Raw genomic sequence first — 22,036 nt, forward strand, 5'->3', positions numbered from 1 at the left:
TTTTTTTTAAAGATTTTAGTATTTATTTGAGAAGAGAGAGAGAGAGAGTGAGAGCGCGTGCACGTGAGAGACCACCAGCGGGGTAGAGGGGCAGAGGGAGAGGAAGAAGCAAACTCCTCAAACAGCGCATAGCCCTACACGGGACCATCCCAGGACCCTAGATCATGACCTGAGCTGAAGGCAGATGCTTAACTGACTGAGCCACCAAGATGTCCCTTGAAAATAGCTTCTGAATATGAATATATGAAATGCATAGCCAGCCATTACATTTGGATACTGGTTAGATCTATCTGCTTTATTCGTGGCATATATACGTTGAAGATGGGGGGAAAAACCCTCATGCTCACTCGACTTTAGCTATCGCAGAGGAGTAGTAGAAGCAGATGAGCAGTAGAAGGAAGTTTCAGACATTACCCACTTTTTAAACAAAAAGCCTAATTAGGGAGTTAGATCATTTTCCAACTATTTTGGATTATTAAAATACAGCAGGAGGGAGAGTTCTTCCGCTGAGAGGAAAATGACCCAGATAAATTTCTCTGGTTTTATTAAAATAGAAAATGTATTTGACTTCTTGGCTGTGTTGTTGTTGGTCATTAGTCCTTTTCAAAGGTTAGAAATAGAAAAGCAGAATCCAGAGCCTGTAGCTAGTACTCAGTAAATACTGTTAGGTTCTGATTGGAAAGGGATCGAGAGAGGCAAAGTCTTGCATTAGAGAACCTCACATAACCTCACTTTCTTCTCATGTAACTCAAACCACAAACCTTTCCTTAATTAATTGCTGTTTTGAAACTATGGGGTAGGGGGTAGGGGTAGGAAGGGGTAGGGGGCTGAAGCTGTAGGTTAGTATGATTTATCATGGAATATGCTGTTACCTGTAAACACCTCAAAAATGATTTATAATTCTAATTTTCATAAAACACAAAGTTTAAAATTAAAAACATTTCAATAGAGAGATATTTTTAGACTTTAGTTACCTGATCTTCATAGTCAGAGCCTGTATCAATGGTCTCTCCAGTGTCCAACATCATTGAAGGATCAAGGTCACTCGAACCTAAGATGAAAGAAAAGATGACCTGATGAAGGCTGTCTGTGTATATTTCTATAGAAAACTATCTCCCACTAGGTTTCCATATCTTCTTATGGTTACATTAAATTCACCAACATTTTTAGACTCTTCTCCTCTGCTGGGCACCATGTTTGGGCTCCTAGATAGAAATACAGATATTCTAGACACTGTTTCCTGCCTTAAGGAGAAGACAGTCCCGTGGAGGAGACTGATTTGTCAACAGTAAGGTTCAGAAACCAAAATAAAGAGCTTCTAAGTTGGGGCGCCTGGGTGGCTCAGTGGGTTAAACCTCTGCCTTCAGCTTAGGTCATGATCTCAGGGTCCTGGAATCCAGCCCCGCATCAGATTCTCTGCTCAGCAGAGAGCCTGCTTCCCTGCTCTCTCTCTCTCTCTGCCTGCCTTTCTGGCTACTTGTGATCTCTATCTGCCAAATAATTAAACAAAATCTTAAAAAAAAAAAAGAGCTTCTAATTCCAACTAGAAATGGAGGTGATGATGGAAGTAAGAACTAACCACAAGGAATAAATCTATGAGCCTGAATTTTGAGGGTGAGTAAGGATGGTCCAGCAGGGGAAGTGGTTTAAGGGTGTGTAAAGGAGATAGAGAGAACACCATGAGCAAATTGTAGAGTGGGAGAAGAGCAGGGAAGTTCCAGAAATAAGTGGGGCTGAGTTTGCTCCTTCCATGAAAACCTGACAAGTTTTTCCTCCAGGCTTTGGGTCACCTTAGTCTCTGACGATGAGAAACGTCAGGTTAACTGAAGTTATTAATAGGGAGTTTTCCCTTATCCTAGGTACTACAGGTTACATTAATTTGCTTACCCACTAATCCTCAAGGCTCAAACTTAAACTGGTAATTTTCATAATGGGGCTCCTGAAGCACAACTGATTTATCATCCTCTTTAATGACTCTTTCCCCCCAGGAAATACATATCACCTAACTAGCCGGAAAGACAGAATTCAGTGCTGCCCATAAAATGCTGTATGTCCTTGTGAAGAAACAAACCACTCCACATTTCATTGTAGACCTGACCTTGCAAATAATTCTTGGTCAGAAGACACACTGACTGATGTTTACTGAACATTCAAAACATCAAGCATCTCACATGGCTTTTCAGATAGAGCTCTCCCAGAGAGGCCGCTTTCATCTTTTCTTCCAAAGAGAGTTTCAAGGTTTGTCCTCAACACAGTCTTTCCTCATCTCTTCTCCTGTTTTTTTTTTTTTTTCCCCCCACTCCTGATTACCCCCACTGTTTCTCAAATCAACTAAGGACTTGCCCATTGTCATACTGTCTAAGTACTTAGCAGTAACAACCTTGTTTTTGTGTATCTTTACCCTTTTTTTAAAGGACAATTAGATTTTTCAGAGTGGAGGGGCGCCTGGGTGACTCAGTTGGTTAAGCCACTGCCTTCTGCTCAGGTGTTCCGGGGATCGAGTCCTGCATCGGGCTCCCACCTCAGCAGGGAGTCTGCTCCTCCCTCTGACTTTCTCCCTTCTCATGCTCTCTCTCATCCTCTCTCTCAAATAAATAAATAAGATCTTAAAAAAAAAAAAAAAGATTTTCAGAACAAAGATACTTGACCCATTAAGAATTTTGGAAAGTAAGTAACTGTGGAGTTGCCATAGGTGTGCAGAGCACAGCTGTGGGTGATGCCATCACATCACATCTGCTGTGAGAGCAGCCCTTGCCAAGTCCATTGCTAATAAGGTGGTTGCCAGAAAGGAGTGGGCAAGACAATGCACCACATGCTATTAACAAAGTAAGACTAGAGGGGTCATATGGAAACTTAAATTTTATGTATAATTTTACAAAGTAATGCCATTGTATGCAATTTTTCTTTGTGCTTTTGCTATCTTTTAAATAAGAAATTTTATAAGGTGTATCCGAGAGCCAAAATATTTGATTGTCTTGAAGCCCATTTTGGATCAGTTTGCACTTATATATTTTGGGGCAGTCAAGATGTCAGAAGTAAACGTGCATTTTTCCATTATAGGATCATGGAAGTTTTAGGACCAGTATTTCATAGAATACCACCCTCCCATTTTAGAAAAGAAGAAGATGAGCTTTGCAGAAGTCAAATAACTTGGGCTAGGTCCTACAGAAAGTGAGATCCAAGACAGAAGTCATAGCTCCCAACATATCCTGCCTACTCCGAAGTTTCAGCAGGGACAATCCAAACAGCTTTACGAATATGATCGCTCAACACAGTATGGGACGGGACTTGGTGGAGTCTGCCGTCTCTTCCACATTCTCAGAAAATGAGTAACAGTGGATGGGTGGTGATGAGGCATGTCACCAGGTGGCTGTGAACATGGGAGAACCAGAAGTGGAATCAAGGAGTGCCACTCCAGTCTGGGACAACTGATGCTCCTTTCTGAGTGGCTGATATAGACAGCAACACTGTCTATATCAATAAACCTTTTTTTGTTTCCATAATATGGATATTACCCACTGTGGACTCATAGGAGTGGTGATAGGTACTTGGAGTCCAAATGATACCCTCGTCTCGGTGGTATTTGGAGTGATTCATGTGGAACGAGCAATGTGATCTGAACACAAAGGCTTATTAAACATACAGCCTCTTTTAGTTTCTGTGTCCTACTTATTTTATTTAATTAGAAACTGTTCTTTCAGTTGTTTTAAAAAAGTACAAATTTTGAAGAGCTCTTAAACAACCTGGTTAACAGATAATTACATGTTAATATTTAAACTGGAATAAGAGTGTTAGAAAACTATCTCCAGCGATGGTTGAATGAAGAGATCTTTGTTTAAAGGGGGGGAAAAACCTTTTTTTAAAAAAAAACTTGTGCTGGGGCACCTGGGTGGCTCAGTGGGTTAAAGCCTCTGCCTTCGGCTCAGGTCGTGGTCCCAGGGTCCTGGGATCGAGCCCCGCGTCGGGCTCTCTGCTCAGGAGGAGCCTGCTTCCTCCTCTCTCTGTCTCTGCCTGCCTCTCTGCATACTTGTCTGTCAAATAAGTAAATAAAATCTTTAAAAACAAAACAAAAACAAAAACAAAAAACAAAACTTGTGCTTACAAAGAAGAGATTGGCTTTCCTAACAAAATGTTTTTAACAGAAATTTTATTGTATCATTAAAGGATGGAATTTCTTGACACGTTGTTGCCCCTGGCAATGGTACTAATAAATCATAGGAAGCACTAGACAATGGCTGTCATTATCGGCTCAGATAGTGACTGAATAGCTTTCATGTTCTTTTAGCATTGATTGCTGGGTTTGCTGAAAATGGGACCTTTAATAATAGTCTAAGGTTTGACATACAGAAGAAGGAGGTAAATGTAGATATATGTACACATTTTTGCCTTCTTTCATTGAACCATTTAATGTATAAAACACCTGCAATGATCTCGTAACTCAACGGGGACAGCAAATTTAGGGCATTTTGTGAAAGTGATAGTACAGCTTTCACTTCCCCCTATTTTGAATTTCTCAACTTCTTTCAGATTTCAAAATATTCTTTCTGTAGATACAGAGCTGAAATAGAATCCCGCAAGGAGCATACAGCATCCCCCATTTCGGATGTAGGATCATCTTCGGAAAGATTATTTTCAGGTTGTCTCCCTAAATTTAAGTGGGAAGATGATACAAATTGGCCTAAGAGGTACTGGAAAGCTAACCATATTGCCTTCTGGGACAATGTAACAGACTTTTCTCCTTCTCGTGGATCTTTATTCTGAAGTTTAAGGAAGGTGCTCCTCCCATTTTGAGTCCCAAATCGAGGGCACTCCTGCAAGGCAGAGCTTCTTGGGCAGCGAAGGGGAGCTGTAGATAAAGCCCCTCTAACACATCATCGGTGCCCCCCACTCGCCGGCCCCAAGGCAGGCTCTCCCTTGTCCTGTCTCTTCGGCTCCACTGTAAGCAACTTTAGGTGGCATTGTATTTCACCTAAATTTAATTTAGATCTCTAAATTTAAGAACAAAACTTAGAAATTCTATGCATTTGATACATACATACATGCTGGATGACTGAAAAAAGAATAGAAGGACATAGACATTTTGCTTTTGCAGTTCTTGATCTTCTCCATTCACTCCACAAACCTGAAATTCTTCTACGTGCCTCAGGAGTCAGGCATGGAGAGCCCAGCTCTTATTCCAACAAGCATGGAAATTGTTACTGAAGTTTACATTAGAATTCCTTTGAAGAGCATTGCATTTCTTTGAAAAAATATCTGGAAGGTATTTGGGACTAGAAGGTGAGCTTCTCAAGGGATATGGAGTTGGAACTGTTTGGGGCAAGCCGGCAGGAGTGATTTTCCAGTTACTCCATGACAGGGGAGGGGGAGGGAGGAAAAGAGAGAGGTCAAAGAGACCGGAAGAGAGGAGGAGAGGCTATGAGTCCACATACTCAGACAAGTGGCTCAGCTGAGGTGACCAGCTGGGTGAAAGGGGACTTCTGTGGTGTTTCCAATGAGATTCACACTGCGTATCAAACACACACACATATATTCTCCATCTTCATAAAGTCTTGCACTCTAATAAAGGAAATAGATTTTTAACAAACAGTCCTATACCGGATTATATGATCACAAGTGTGATAAACACCCTGAAGGAAAAGTAAGGGAACTGTGCTGGAGTCTAATCTAGTCTGGGAGGGAGGCTGAGAATGCCTCCTGAGGAAAATCATGTTTAAACTAAGATACAAAATAGGATCTCGCCGGCTGAACGAGGGTCTAGGCAGTGAGAGAGTAGAGAGGATGCACGCGGGGGCAGGGATACCAAGTAACTTGTGCAAATGGCCAGAGGCAGGAATGTGCCTGAGACATTCTTGGAGCTGGAGGAAGCCGGTTGGGGTTTCAGGGGTAGGGGCAGGTGATGCTGGGGCAGGAGGAGGACCACTGCAGCAAAGCTAAGGGTATTTCTGTCATGCTAAGGACACTGGGGCTCAGCCTGCAGGGAAGTCATTGAAGGTTTTGCTTTGTTTCGTTTTGTTGGGGAGGCAGTAGTCAGAGCTGCATTAGATGAGGAGCCCATGAAAGCAACAGAATTCCTAACGGATGGGAGAGGCTAGGGATGAGGTAAGAGACCAGGGATGAGGTCAAAGACTGGCAAAGAATAACAAAGCCCTGACAAGTGCAATGGGGATAAAGAACAGGGACTGCACTCCCAAGGTGTTCCGGAGGAATGATGATTGGCATGGGCCGTGAGGATAGGGACATTTTTGCCTGGCTCCCTTAAGAGAGAAAAACTGCATGACCTCACTGATAGGGTGGGGTCTAAAAACAAATTCACGAAGCAGAGAGTAGAGCAATGGTTATCAAGGCATGGGGGTGGGGGAAACCGGAAGATGTTGGCCAAAGGATACAAAGTTGCATTACGTGGGATGAGTAAATCTAGGGATGTAATGTATAGCCTGATGACTATAGTTAATAACATTGTCTTAAGTACTGGAAATTTGGGGCACCTAGGTGGCTCAGTCGTTAAGCAGCTGCCTTCAGCTCAGGTCATTATCCCAGGGTTCTGGGATCAAGCCTGGCGTTGGGCTCCCTGCTTCGAGGGAAGCCTGATTCTCCCTCTGCCCACTCCCCCTGCTTATATTCCCTCTTTCTCTGTCAAATAAATAAATAAAATCTAAAAAAAAAAAGTACTGGAAATTTGCTAAGAGAATATATTTCTGGTGCTCTCATTAAATACAGAAAAATGGTGACTAGATGAAGAGAAGATATACTACTTAGCTTAACTGTAGTAATTTCATTATGTATATGCATGCCAGATCATCATGATCAAATTTTTTTAAAGATTATTTATTTATTTATTTATTTATTTATTTATTTATTTATTTGACAGGGATCACAAGTAGGCAGAGAGGCAGGCAGAGAGAGAGGAGGAAGCAGGCTCCCTGCTGAGCAGAGAGCCCGATTGGGGGCTGGATCCCAGGACCCTGAGATCACGACCTGCCTGAGCCGAAGGCAGAGGCTTAACCCACTGAGCCACCCAGGCGCCCCCATGATCAATTTTTATTTAAAAAGTTTAAAAGAAGAATGGAAAGCCATGAGGTGATGTGGGAGTTGTGGGGTGGCTGAGATTCTGCAAAAAGGGACCAGATAGAAGGGAAAAGTTGAGGGACAAAACCTGGGGGCTGGCAATTCACAGAGCAGGGGCCACGGACCTGGCTTGTTTGACTGGGTGAGTCAGCAGCATTTACAAGCCTGAGGATTTCACCTACAGACGCAGGCTCTGTTTTCTGTTGAAACAGAGAAAGATCCAGCAACCATTGGCCCGTTCCTTAATGGCAACCATAGCATGGGGCTTCCAAGGGGCTGCCTCCTGTAGGGGCAGCACCGCGTGTTTCTGGTTTACCACAGTCCCCCCCCACCCCCCCGCCCCTCACTCCCTCAACCAAGGGCTGTTATAGATAGACCAGGCTTATTTTAAGGCTGGGACAGGACTTCGCTTTCAGGCGTCTGAGGCGTGGAGGGGAGCTCGTGGGAGCTGAGACTGTGAGCCGACTCCGCTGTTCAAAAGTCTGGAGGTATAGAGAAGAAAGACGAGGTCCCCGGAAACCTCCGCTACGGGGCAGGGTCTGAGCACACCGAGGATCCCGCACCTGCCGCACGCAGTTTGCCCACGAGCACGGAGGCTAGCGCTGCTGCGTGGCTACAGGATAAGGCTGCCTTGGAGAAATGCCATTTGAGAGCCACGAAGTAGAGGGTCAAGTGTTCTAAAGAAGGCAGCTTTAAGGATATGGAGAAAAAGGAACCCTTCCACTGTCGGTGGGAATGCAAATGGACGCAGCCACTGAGGAAAACAGCATGGAGGTTCCTCAAAGAATTGAAAATAGAACTACCATATCATCCAGTAATTCCTCTACTGAGTATTTACCCAAAGAATACAAAAACACTGGGCGCCTGGGTGGCTCAGTCGTTGAGCGTCTGCCTTCAGCTCAGGTCATGATCCCAGGATCCTGGGATAGAGCCCCGCATGGGCTCCCTGCTTGGCGGGAAGCTTGCTTCTCCCTCTCTTATTCCCCTTGCTTGTGTTCGTTCTCTCGCTGTGTCTCTCTCTCTCTGTCAAATAAATGAATGGGATCTTAAAAAAAAAAAAAAAAAAAAAGTCTGTTTAAAAAAAAAAAGATGTGGTATATATGTACAATGGAATATATACAGCCATAAAAAGGGAATGAAATCTTGCCATTTGCAGCAACATGGATGGATCTAGAGGGTGTAATGCTGACTGAAATGAGTCGGTTAGAGAAAGACAAATACCATACGGTTTCACTCACATGTGGAATTTAAGAAAGAAAACAAATGAACAAAGGAAAAAAAAGAGAGACAAACCAAGAAACAGACCCTTAACCCTAGAGAACAAACTGAAGGTGACTCGACAGGAGGTGGGTGGGGGATGGGTGAAAGAGGTGAAGGGGATTAAGAATATACTTACCATGGTGAGCACTGAGTCACGTATGGAATGACTGAACCCCTTTATTGTACACTGATACTAATATCACACTGTGTATGTTAACTATACTGGAATTAACATTTTTAAAAAATTAGAAAAAAAATACAAGGGCTAGCTTAAATCAGCTCCTCTACTCCACTGTGTGGGCAAACTGAGGACACCTAACAATTAGATATTTGTTGGTAGATGTCTAAATAAATGTTCTAAATAAAGGATTGACCTACAAAGCCCAGGTGTTATAGCATCTTCCAGAGCAGCAGGACTCTGGTTTATATGATCATACAAGCTTCTCAGTATTCCTTCTTTCCTAGCTGTAGGCCATCTTATTGTAACTATCACTGGACAACCAGGCAAGTGAGTGTACATTATTATCTGTTCTCAGTGGGGCTGCCCAGAAAGACTACATCCTTGCCTTTCTTTTTATTCTGCCTTTCTTTGAAGCTACTCTTAGGGTGCTTCAAATCAAATATGGTTGAACATTTTAAGTGTTTAATCTTTTTCCTTACAGCCCAGAACTCTTTTGGTCCTTACCCACTGACGCCATTACTAAGAAGAAAGGTCAGGATTGGGATGAAGGTTTGAGAGTCAACCGCATGCAGCTGATAGTTGAGATCATGAGGAACAATGAGTTGAATAGAGTCAGATAGTCAAAGAGAGTGAGAAAAGGGTCAAGGACAGAACTGTGAGTACTGCCTACAGAAGGGAGTGTGATATCCCCGCACTGTCACAATGTCCAACTTCTAGGTGTGAGCGCTTAGGAAGAGAAGGTGCAGAGCCAACACGGGAGCTGTGGGCTGGGATAGGAGTAGCTCTCTGACAGAAGGGGAAGCTTTTCCCAAGTGGGCGTGGTAGACACAAGTACAGTTAAGGAGTCCGGGAGGAACTGTAACTTTTAATTGTTGCACAAAGAATGGGCTAGATTCGTTTCTTTCAATTATAGTAACAGACGTCCTATGTTACACTGGGTCCGCCTGCTAATTTACATGTGCAATGACTGGAGGGAAAACATTAACTATGGGGTGCCTGGGTGGCTCAGTGGGTTAAAGCCTCTGCCTTCAGCTCGGGTCATGATCCCAGAGTCCTGGGATCGAGCCCCACATTGGGCTCTCTGCTCAGTAGGGAGCCTGCTTCCTCCTCTCTCTCTCTGCCTGCCTCTCTGCCTACTTGTGATATCTGTCAAATAAAAAAAAATTTAAAAAAAACCCCATTAACTATAAGGGCCAGATGGAGAGTCCTTCTTTTCTACTTTGTTTTGTACCTTTATTTTTAAACCAGAAAGTATAAAGCTCTGAGGATAGCGTCATCCTTAAAGTCTTACAGCAGATTGCTGTGCTCCGATATTACTACAAAGCTCCAGACACTTGGCAGGTGGTCAGGCCATACGGTGGCCCGAAGGACACAGTGACTTACCTGCCGCAGCTTCTTTGTTTGGAAATAACTTGCTGTCAACTGCCATGCTGATGTCATAGAACACCTCATCCTCGTCTCGGTCAGCGTCAAACTGGGCACAGTCGGGACAGACAAGTTGAGAACAAGAGAAGACATAAATTAGTTCATTCCCAAATAGAATGAGCAGGCATCACAGCACTGTGTCTCTAATGAAGCAGGTCAACAGGAACTGAATTAAAGCCCTTGAGTCATAAGCAGACCCTCAGAGATTTTTCAGCCGAGACCACATATCAGACGGAGAAGGGTATTGGGAGTAAGTGTACAGTCACTCACTTATGCTTAAGAAAAATGTGTAGAGTTTTCTTAATATGTAAAGTAAAGTGTTGGAAAAAATGATAATTGAAATTGACCTTGTGCTTCCTAGCTCTTAGGGTTTTTATTTTTAATGAAAAGAACCATGAAAATATGGGGGAAAATAAGGGGGGACATTTTCCAGTGTACTGCTAAAAAACGAAATAGCCCTCAAACCAAGCTTCAGTTACTATTTTAGATGCTGTAGATACTATACAATAGATGCAGTCCGTAGACACTATAGACTTAGATGTAATAAAAATTACAGATGTAAACATTAAACCATTCTTTAAAATTTACAAAAATTTAAATATTTAAGAATGTGGTTTTATTTATGAGTCCTCTATGTCCCGAGTTGGGCAGTGTCTTTTTAAATACACGCATATCTCTTTAGTCTTTAAAAACTAAAGCTTTGCTGAATTCAACATACAATAAGCCATATATATTTAAAGCGTACAAATTGGTAAGTTTTGACATCTATGTCTGTATACCTGTGAAATCAACATAAATAAAAACAGCAAACATAACTATCACCCTCAAAAGTGTCCTTGTGCCCTTTGGAAATGAATTCCTTCCTCTTGCCCCCCTACCTGGTAATCATTGATCCTACATTTCTATAACTATACATTATTTTGCATCCTCTAGAATTTCATGTAAAAGGATTTACACAGCATGCAATCTTGTTTGTCTGCATTCGTTCACTCAGTCCAGTTATTCTGAGATTCATCAAAATCACATCTGTCATTCATCCCTTTTCATTGCTGAGTGGTATTTTACTATATGGATACACTGTTAATCTCATCCTGGGTATCTTTCAGCTCAGATATTATAGTTTTCATCTCTAGATGTTTGACTTGCATCTTAAAAAAAATCTATGTCCCTAAGGTTTTAAATATCTGAAATACAATTATAACTTTTTAAAAAGATTTTATTTATTTATTTGACAGAGAGAGGTCACAAGTAGGCAGAGAGGCAGGCAGAGACAGGGGGAAGCAGACTCCCTGCTGAGCAGAGAGCCCGATGCTGGGCTCCATCCCAGGACCCTGAGATCAGGACCTGAGCCAAAGGCAGGGGCTTAACCCACTGAGCCACCCAGGCACCCCTACAATTATAACTTTTAACATCCGTGGCTAATTCTAACATCTGGTGTTTCTTTGCATGTTTGGTAGTTTTTATTGGATGCCACGCATTTTGACTGTGTTGGGTGTTAGATATTTTTGTATTCCTATAAATATTCTTGAGCTTTGTTCTGGAATGCAGTTTAGTTACTTGGAAACAACTTGATCTTTTCAGATTTTGGTCTTAAGACTTGTTGGGCTGACCAAAAAATTGCTGATATACAAATTCAGTAAAGTTGTAGGATACAACAGCAACGTGCAGAAATCTGTTGCATTTGTATACACCAATAATGAAGCAGCAGAAAGAGAATCAAGGAACTGATCCCATTTACATTGCATCAAGAGCCATAAGATACCTAGGAATAAACCTAACCAAAGAGGTAAAAGATCTGTACTCTGAAAACCGTAAAACACCGAGGAAAGCAATTAAAGACCCAAAGAAATGGAAAAACATTCCATGCTCGTGGATTGGAAGAACAAACATTTTTAAAATGTCCATATTACCTAAAGCAATCTACACATTTAATGCAATGCCTATCAAAATATCAGCATTTTCACAGCTAGAACAAGCCTAAAATTTGTATGGAACCACAAAAGACCCTGAATAGACAAAGCAAGCTTGAAAAAACGAAGCAATGCTGGAGGCATCACAATTCTGGCCTCCAAGCTGTATTACAAAGCTGTTCTGATCAAGACAGTATGGTACTGGCACAAAAACAGACACGTAGATCAATGGAACAGAATAGGAAACCCAGAAGTGAACCCACGACTATACGGGCAATTAATCTTCAGCAAAGTAGGAAAGAATATCTAATGGAACAAAAACAGCCTCTTCAAAAATGGTGTTGGGAAACTGGATAGCGACATGCAAAAGAATGAAACTGGACCAGTTTCTTATACCATATACAAAAATAAATTCAAAATGGATAAAAGACATACATGTGAAACAGGAAACCATCAAAATATTGGAGGACAACACAGGCAGTAACCTCTTTGACATCAACTGTAGCAACTTCTTACTAGGTATGTCTCCGGAGGCAAAGAAAAAAAAAAGCCAAATTAAACTATTGGGACTTCATCCAAATAAAAAGCTTCTGCACAGCAAAGGAAGCAATCAACAAAACTAAAAGGCAACCTTCAGAATGACAGGAGATATTTGCAAATGACATATCTGATAAAGGATTAGTACCCAAAATGTATAAAGAAGTTATCAAACTCAATGCCCAAAAAACAAATAATCCAGTTAAGAAATGGGCAGAAGACATGAATAGACATTTTCCCAAAGACTATCCAAAGCCATCCAGATGGCTAACAGACACACTAAAATATGCTCATCATCACTCACCATCAAGGAAGTAGAAATCAAAACTACAATGAGATACTACCTCACACCAGTCAGGATGGCTAAAATCAACACCACAGGAAACAACAGGTATTGGTGAGGACGTGGAGAAAGGGGAACCCTCTTATACTGTTCCTGGGAATGCAAACTGGTACAGCCACTCTGGAGAATGGTATGGGCATTCCTCAAAAAGTTAAAAATAGAGCTACCCTACGGCCCAGCAATCGCACTACTAGGTATTCGCCTGAAGGATACAAATATACTGATTTGAAGGGGTACATGCACTCCAGTGTTTATGGCAGCATTATCAACAATAGCCAAATTATAGAAAGATCCAAATGTCCATCGACAGATGAATGGATAAGGAAGATGTGGTATTGAGGTGCCTGGGGGGCTCAGTCAGTTAAGGGTGTGCCTTCAGGGGGCGCCTGGGTGGCTCAGTGGGTTAAGCCGCTGCCTTCGGCTCAGGTCATGATCTCAGGGTACTGGGATCGAGCCCCGCATCAGGCTCTCTGCTCAGCAGGGAGCCTGCTTCCTCCTCTCTCTCTGCCTGCCTCTCTGCCTGCTTATGATCTCTCTGTCAAATAAATAAATTAAAAAAAAAAAAAAAAGAGTGTGCCTTCAGTTCAGGTCACCATCCCAGGGTCTTGGGATCAAGCCCTGCATTGCGCTCCCTGCTCAGTGGGGTGTCTGCCTCTGCTCCTCTCCCTGTTTGTGCTCTCAAATAAATAAATAAATAAATCTTAGGAAAAAAGATGTGAGATATATATATATATATGTTGTATATATAATATATTTCTCTGTGTATGTATTATTCAGCCAAGAAAAGGATGAAATATTGCAATGGGCAACAATGTGGCTGAGGCCAGAGTGCATTATGCTAAGTGAAATAAGTCAGTCAGAGGAAGACAAGTACCATATGATTTCACACATCTGTGGAACTTAAGAAACACAAACCAAATGAACATTGAGGGGGAAAAAAGGAAGGCAAACGAAGAAACAGACTCTTAACTACAGAGAACAAACTGAAGGTTACCAGAGTGGAGGTGGGTGGTGGTGAGTGGTGGTTGAGGGAGGGATGAAACAGGTGATGGAGATTAAGGAGAGCACTTATGAAGAGCACCAGATGATGTATATGAATGATGGATCACTAAATTCTACACCTGAAACTAGTGCTGCATTCTATTTTAACTAACTGGCATTTAAATAAAAACTTGGAAAAAAAAAAAAAAAAAGATTTACTGAGCAGGACCAGAACAGCATTTAGTGCACAGCCAATTATTCCCCACTGTGCAGGCAAGATTCTTCCAAGTACTCTACCTAGTACCTTGTGAATTAAGAGGTTCTCCAGTCCAGTTGGCAGAAAAAGGCACTATTCCAAGCCTGGTGTAGCACCAGCTAATCCTTTTGGGTGGTTTTCTCTCAGTTTCAGTAGTTCGCTCATAGGCGTGCACTGCTTAGCACCTGGCTGGATACGGGAAGGGAACCCTCGGCAGATCTCCGGAGTGGTCTCTCGGGGTTGCTCACATCTCTGGTACTCTGTCCTCTGACCTCCAGTCACCTTGGTCTCTTGGACTCACCGCTCTGTCTGCGCAGTTGCCACAAGGCTTCCTTCTTCCTGCTCTGTCGCTGGGAAACTCGCCAGCAGAAAGTGCAATCCTCAGGCGCACTGCATTTCTTTCCTTTCTCTCAAGGAATCACCTCAGTGCTTGATAAAAGGTATCTTCAAAATTGGGGGTTTTTTAAAATATTTTTTTCTTTTTCTTTTGTCTGTTTCACCCGGGAGGGAAAACCCAGTCTCTTTTATTCCATCTTGGTCAGAAGTCTCAATTCTTTCGCTTTTAATCTTAATTATTGTCTTGAAGATGTTTACGAAGATTTAAGTGATTTACTCCTTTATATTCTCTTACTGAAGCATGTCATCATTCTTAGCAAGGGAAATTTTGGAAGCCTAAATTAGAAAGTCATTTCCTTATCTCCTCTTACAGTTAAAACACGTCTGAATGGTGTTTCAAAGCGCTCTCACCATGTCACACCAGCCCATGAGAAAGGTGACGCAGATGGTTTTCCTTCTAGATATTTCTGAGGAAATATCTAGTTAGAGATATTATGACTTTCTTAAGTCAAACAGCTAGTAAGCAGAGCTACTACTTGATTTCAGGATGACTGACACTTTCCATCCTACAGATACCATCACAGTAGGACAAATATAGCCTTCTGCTCAAATGAATGTTAGCACGTCCTTTTTATCTAAAAGCAAGATAAGAGAAGCAGCTGGTGGTTAGGGCAGATAGAAGGAGACCATGAAGACACATTGAGTGCCATCTTGATGCACTGTTCCTTATATCCATACATACTATAGCTGATTTTTTTCTTTCAAAATATTTACTAGCTATCATCAGTAAGGAGAAACGTATTAAAGAGGGATTTTGTTTTTATTTTTTTCTTGGACTTTTGAGGTATGAATGGCAGCACTGTTATTTTATAAATAAAAGGGCATAAGTTTATGTTTTAGTGTGGGATCTCTAGAAAACAGAACCTAAGGCAAAACATAGGTTAACACTTTACTGGAGGGTGTGTGTGTGTGTATGTGTGTGTGTGTGTGTGTGTGTGTGTGTGTGTGTAATCCCAGGGCAGTAAGTGTGAGGAAAAAGCAAAAGAGAAAGCAAAGGAAAAAGGAAAACAAATGTAAGGTAGTACATTCCTGGACTGGCCGCAGCTTCACATGGAGGTAGAGCTGGTGCTTGGTCTCTAGAAAGGCTAAATAGACCCTCTATATCTCCGAAGAGTCTGACAGGAGTGGGGACAGGAGATGTATTTATATATTGTTTCCTTTTAGTTTCCTGTCTTTCTTTTTATTTATTTTTTGAAAGAGAGCAAGAGAGCATGTGAGCACAATGTTGGGGGAGAGAGGATGCTGGAGGGGGAGAGGGAGGGGCAGGGGCAGGCAGAGGGAGGGGAAGGAGTGGGGGAGGGGAAAATGGGTGTGTTGGAGGGGGTGTAGAAGCAGACTCCCTGTTGAGCAGGACCCTGGGATCATGATCTGAGCTGAAGGCAGTCCCTTAACTGACTGAGCCACCCAGGTGCTCCTGGTTTCCTGCCTTTCACAGGTCCAAGTTTTGCCTCTGAGGAGTTAAGCACCCTCTAATTCTTGGTTGTGCTGGCTAGCCGCTGGGGCAGGCACTGCGAAGCCTTCCTGGCCCCCCACTCCTCTGCGCCCCCATGGGGAGCCGCACAACATCTGAATCTAGAAGTGCTAGGAGCCAGAGCCTCTGTAGGTCTGTTCTGGTTGGGTCTGGGTGCCATCTCTGTAGAGACCGCCACCATGGTGGGGATGATGAAGCCCCACCTCCTATGCTGAAGAGGAGGCTGGGCTGTCAGCAATGCTGGCCGCACAGTGGTGGGCAGGGCTCTCCATTCAATAAGCACCTGAGGCCTGGCACACAAGTGAGTCAGGGGAGGCTTCGGACTGGGCTCAGACAGCTTAAAACTCCTCTGGAGCTTGGTTTGAATTTCTGCTTCTCCTTGTAGCAGCTGTCTGGCTTTGAGCAACTTATTTCCCTGTTCTTAACACCCACACAACGGGATTGCTTGCAAAGCCTAAGGAGGTGGTGTGTATTTAACACACAGCACAGAGCCTAGCGTAAAGTGCAGTCCTTCTTTTTTCTCTCTCTGTGACGACCTGGGTGTGAGGGAGTGTATCTTACAGATCTTTGATTGCTTCTGTACTTTGGAGAAACACACACATACACACACACACATTTTTTTTTTTTTTTTAAGCTTGGGGATTATGGAATAATGAATCCAAGAGACTTTGAGAATTTTCAGGAGATACTCTTATCTTCTGACTGACTTGAACAAAGCTATGTTTAGTTCTAGCACAGACTAAAGTACCTGATTGTCCAAGCCAAAAGGCAAACTGCAACAGGTGAAACGCCATTCAGAGAAACATTCAACAAGTGTTTGCTGAGTAACTACTACATGCTGGGTAGATTTCAATTCCTAAGCGTTTAGATGATGAATGTGACCTATTAGAAGGGAAAATGACACCCACATAACCCAACTTAGCCCTGGATTGAGCGAATGCTGCTGAGGCCCGTTTACTTCTGCATCAGGCTCACTGCAGAGAACCCGGGCAATATCCCACTTGTACAACTCCAGGACTAGCCTGGGGCTCATCTCTCCATGCTCTTACCAGATAATGTGGCACACAGACCTTGGAGAGCACTGTGATTATGTAATAACAGAACAATTGCCACTTTATTGGCTAAGAGTTTTGCAAAATGGTAACATTCAGTGTTGGAGAGGTTGTGTGTATGGTAAGAGGAGAACTGACTCTTAAATCATCATTTTACTTTCTTGCTTTTGCACAGATCATATACACCAATGGTCCTCAACCAGAAGAAATTCTGTCCCTGTCTTCCTCCCCCACCCCAACATTAAGCAACGTTGGGAGACATTTTTGGTTGTCGCAACAGGCAGGGGAGACATTGCTGGCCAGAAAGACTGAGGAATAAATCCTACGGTGCACAGTTCAGCCCCCTCGCACCAGAGAACTATCCAGTCTGAGTGTCAGGAGTGCCAAAGCTGAGAAACCTCAGCTTCAGCGAGCCATCCTCAACTTTCAGGTTTGCAAACTTGAAACTCAAGTCGTGTTTTGAAACTCAGGTTGTGATGATCTATTTTTCTTTCTTTTCTTTTCTTTCTTTCTTTCTTTCTTTCTTTCTTTCTTTCTTTCTTTCTTTCTCTTTTTTCCTTTTTGAGGAAAAAGGTTTTGAACTGCTAGTACCTGGGCTGTTAACTTCAAAATGCCACGCGTAGCAGAAATGGTGATGCCGCAGGGGCACGGTGGCCAGAGGGAGAGGGAAGCTCTAGGAATGAAAGTTCATTTACATCTCTCACAGGTCAGAGACAAGCCTCCTGGGACAGATGGGGATTAGATGGGCAACTTGATCTGTTCAGTGACTGTTATCTGTCTGGCAAACTTTTTTTTTTTTTTAAGATTTTATTTATTTATTTGAGAGAGGGAGCGTGTGTGCACATAAGTGGGGGAAGGGGCAGAAGGAGGGGGGAAGCAGGCTCTCCACTGAGTAGAGCGCCCCACCATAGTGCTCAATCCCAGGACCCAGAGATCACTACCTGAGCCCAAGGCAGATGCTTCACCAACTGAGCCACCCAGGTGCCCCTCTGTCTGGCAATCTTAACAAAACTCTTTTCTTATTCTGAGGGAAAAGGCTCACTGAGGACATGGTCTGCATAATCTGTTTCAGGTCACTTAATGTCAGAGGCCTGGGGAGGTCAACTGGAAGCTTCAAAATGAAATGCTTATCAAATTGCCCAGTTCACTCCCAATGCATGTTTCCATTTGAATAACAAATGTTGGAACAACTTTCAAAACCATACAAAATAAACCTGTGTTAGGAAAGGAAATTATAGTACAGGGAGGGGAGGCAGCGCCCCATGAGGATTTTAATGGCAGACGGGAGGCTTTGGTTTTGTTTCCTTTGGGCTCTGCTTTTCAGGCTGCAGCAGCCTGTCCAAATCTTCTCCATGGAGACAAGGCTTTCTGCATTCCTCGCTCTGCTAGGTAGGAATGTTAGGTTTACAAAATGTCTCTAAATGGACTCGAAGGGAGAATACCATTTCAATTTCTCTTTCCAGATTGCACCTTTCATGAAGTGTAGGTCTATCTCCCACCTTTTCCCTGCTTAAGTTTGGGGAGGAAAGAAATGGGTCCTGCTATTCATATTGTCTCAGTTTTGTATACCCTGTAAGTGTCATTCTCGGGGCATCGGGCTGGCTTCTTGAATTTTTTACCCCTCCTTGGTTTCATGCAGGACTTCAATTAAGCACACTCTCCACCAATGGCTTTTGTCATCTGCTGTTGGAGATCCCTCAACGTGCAGATTCCTGGCCCTTCAGATGTTGTCTTTTGGATGTTTAGACACTTCCCTCTGTCTGATTGATGGGCTCACATCCTCTTCACAGTGGCTTTGTTTTTCTCCAACAAAAATTGGCTATTGCATTAAAATAGTAATAATTTAAAGACCTGTGGTAACTGGAGCGAAATCTGTAGTTATCAGTGATGGAGTAATGACAGTTTATATTACTCTGCAGAACCGTGTTGCTAAAGCTTCATAATTAATCACAAAATCTGAAAGGAAAGCACTTACATGGATTTGGTGGGGGTGGGGTGGGTGGGTAGGGAAAAGATTCTGTCTGAGAAAGACAAATCAATCCCATTTTGATGAGCAGAATCCCTGTGGTATGGCTCTGCTCAACTGGGATGTGTAGAACATATTTCTTAACAGAATGAAATAAGGTGGAAACGTGAGAAGATAGATCTAAAAACAGACATGATTGGTATGCAAAGTGATGAGTACAGAACACTGGGAAGCTGTGGATATCTGAGTAAAAGACTCTTCTCAGCTTTTTGTATAGAATCCTTATTTCACATTAAGATGAAATATTAAGATATTTCATTTGAATATGGATATTCAGATCATAGACAGCATCTGGAAAGTTTTGCCGGGAGTAAGTTAACAAAATAAAGAGGTTCCAGAGAAAACTGTTGCAATATCTGGGATGTGTTTTAAGAAAAAGTTTCTTCCTGACCTTGAAAGCTTAAGGTAATAATGACTGACTAATCCTGCTATAGAGACTTGGAAAAGGAGGCTAAGAATTTTGATTATTCTTATTAAACTGGCTGAGCGATCATTTTTTCAGAATCTGCATCAGCGCTCAATAACCAATCAACAAAGTACCAGGCACAGTTACAATGTTTTGAGCACCTACTATATGCCACTCACCGTTGGAACTTTTTTATACGTGTTTATCATTCAGTCCCTACAATATTATTATAAAAGGAATATCATTTTAAAATTTAAATTCAATTAATTAACACAGTATATTATTAGTTTTCAGAGGGAGAGATCAGTGATTCATCAGTCTCATATAATACCTAGTGCTCATTACGTCATGTGCTCTCCTTAATGTCCACCACCTAGTTACCTAAAAGGGGTATCATTACCTCCAGAATCAAGAACTGGGTCCCAGAGAGATTAAATATAACTTGTCCAAGGTCATGCAGGCGGTAGAGCCAGGATCTGAATCCACATCTGTCTACACCAAACTGTGAGTGCCACCACACAGCAAGGCTGTGAGGATCAGCTCCCAGCTCCACAGGCAGACTTAATCCTAGCTGGGCACTTGCAGAACAAATCAAAGCTTTTAGGAAGACTCCTAGGACAGACCTCTAAGAATCTGCAGAAGCCAAGCCAAGCCAGGTCCAGAGGTAATATACTCAAACATTCTTGATCCTATTCCCTATTTTTAGACCATACTTGGTGCTTGCATTTGTCTGAACGATGGGTGTACCCCACCAGGTGGCTGGAGCTGTTGGCAGAAGGACCTCCCTCTCTGTAGGCTGGCCAGGAGCACTGGAAGGAGCAAGGAGAGACAAAGCTGATCACAAGAGGCAGATGACAGTCTAGCTCCTAAAAGAGCTCTCCCCTGGGACCTTTAGCTCCAAGCTACCAATTTCACAGGGAAACTGGCTGCTGCTCCACAGCCCTCCTTGTCTACTCTTGACTCCAGCTGTGACCTCCCTAGAAGACTTCTAAAATGTCTTTCGGCAAATAGCCCTGCCCTAAGTTACCTAGTGCGGATTCTGTGTCTCTTTTCATCCCAACTCAGTCTTCCCTCCTTCTAAGAGCCTCTTTGGGACTGGAGAGCAGATTTCTGCTATGGGTCTGTTTCTGGTCTGGTGTGTCGGAGAAGCGGTTCTGCTTCTGCTCCAGGGACCCACCGACCCTTGCCTAGGGACTGGCCTACCTCAGCCACTCCCTTCCGTGGCCTAGCCGCGGCTTCAGCTCTGCCTCTGACCAACAGGCAGCTTTCCGGACGACTTTCCTAAAGCTCCTTGCTCTGGCTGTCTTCTCAGGGGTGGTGGACAAGTCCACATCCCCCATAATAAGACAGGAGAGGCCAGGCCTTTGGTCATGCAGGAGGTTGCTGATCAGAGAGGAGGATCCTTGGATCAAGGATCAAAGTCAGTGACGGGAACTGGGTCTGGAACAATTTTTGAGCTGAAGGGCATGCGGGTGTAGTCACTAGTTATTAAATTTTGCAGGCTCAGATAGAACCCAGAGCAGACGGACCAATGTCCAAATCATGAAGGGATAACAAATGGCCAAGATCCTGCTCATTGACTGTCGGCACTGTGATGGGACACTTTAAAAATTAGGTTGCTGCATGTGGCATCTAAAAAAAAAAAAGAGACAAACTTATAGGAACAGAGAAGGACAATGGTGGCTGCAGGGGAAATGGGGAGATGTCAGACAAAAGGTACAAACTTCCAGTTAGTAGATGAATACCTTCTGGGGATCTAATATTCAGCCCAGTGACCACAGTTAACAATACTGTATTATATATGTGAAAGTTGCTAAGAGAGTAGATCTTAAAGGTACTTGTTACACACACATACACGCGTTGTCATTATGTGAAATGATGGGTGTGTTAACTAACCTTATTGTGGGAATCATGTCACAACACATACATGTATCAAATCATCACATTAGACACCTGAAACTTACACAATGTTATATGTCAAGGATAGCTCAAGCTAGAAGAAAAGTAAATAAAATTAAGTTGCTGTGGAAAGCACAGAAAAGGTATACACACTTCATGGAACTAGAAGAAACAAACCCCTATTTAGCACATGAAAAATATGTTAATATTTTATTAAGATGATACTATTAAACATTGTCTTTCCCTCAAAACTTAAGGAACAGATCAGTAGCCCAGGAAATAGGTTGTTAGAATGGATTTTTGTCAAATAAGCAGAGTTTTAGGACATGTCTTGGAATGAACACGGATCCTGTCCAATCTCTTATCCTGCACAGGTGATGTAATTCAATCCCATCAAGACTCACTGTGCCAGGGATGTGCCGGGCACTGAAGATGCGTGGAGGGGAGAATAGGTCATGTTAGCCTTTCTGTAATTATTAAGGCACCAATAAGGGCTAAAATACATTGAGAAATGCTTGATTTAAAAAAAAGATGAAAAGAATACAGTGGAAAATAGACAAGACACACTCATCGTAGACAAGACTCACAGCACAGCTGCTAGTTTTTCTCCGCTGCACCTCTCAAGGCTCTGAGCCCGGCAGTTAGACAGCGAACACTTGTCAAACTGAATTACCCAGAAAATCCAATGAGTTAAAATACCCATTTCCCCTTTCTATTTGCTCTTCTATCTCCCTTCCTCGAGGCATTCCAGCAGTCTGAGGTTTTATCAAACTACAAATTGGTGAGATAGAGATTTAAACCTCTGCCAGAAAGCTTCCGAACTAAAGA

The 22,036-nt window shown here is 42.8% G+C and overlaps 1 protein-coding gene across 3 annotated transcripts in view; it reads right to left on the bottom strand.

Annotated features, from left to right (window-relative positions):
• The window catches only part of AK5 (adenylate kinase 5), a 248,707-nt gene that overhangs the window by 107,141 nt on the left and 119,530 nt on the right, over positions 1 to 22,036 (bottom strand). For all 3 annotated transcript variants that reach the window (XM_047726753.1, XM_047726752.1, XM_047726754.1), the window contains exons 7-8: positions 9,890 to 9,980; positions 975 to 1,051 (exon numbers count right to left, since the gene is read on the bottom strand). In XM_047726753.1, coding sequence (XP_047582709.1) covers positions 975 to 1,051; positions 9,890 to 9,980 — 168 coding nt within the window. The remainder of the gene's footprint in view (positions 1 to 974; positions 1,052 to 9,889; positions 9,981 to 22,036) is intronic.

This window comes from Lutra lutra, chromosome 4, assembly GCF_902655055.1.
Source record: "Lutra lutra chromosome 4, mLutLut1.2, whole genome shotgun sequence".
In the NCBI taxonomy this organism is placed as follows: Eukaryota; Metazoa; Chordata; class Mammalia; order Carnivora; family Mustelidae; genus Lutra; species Lutra lutra.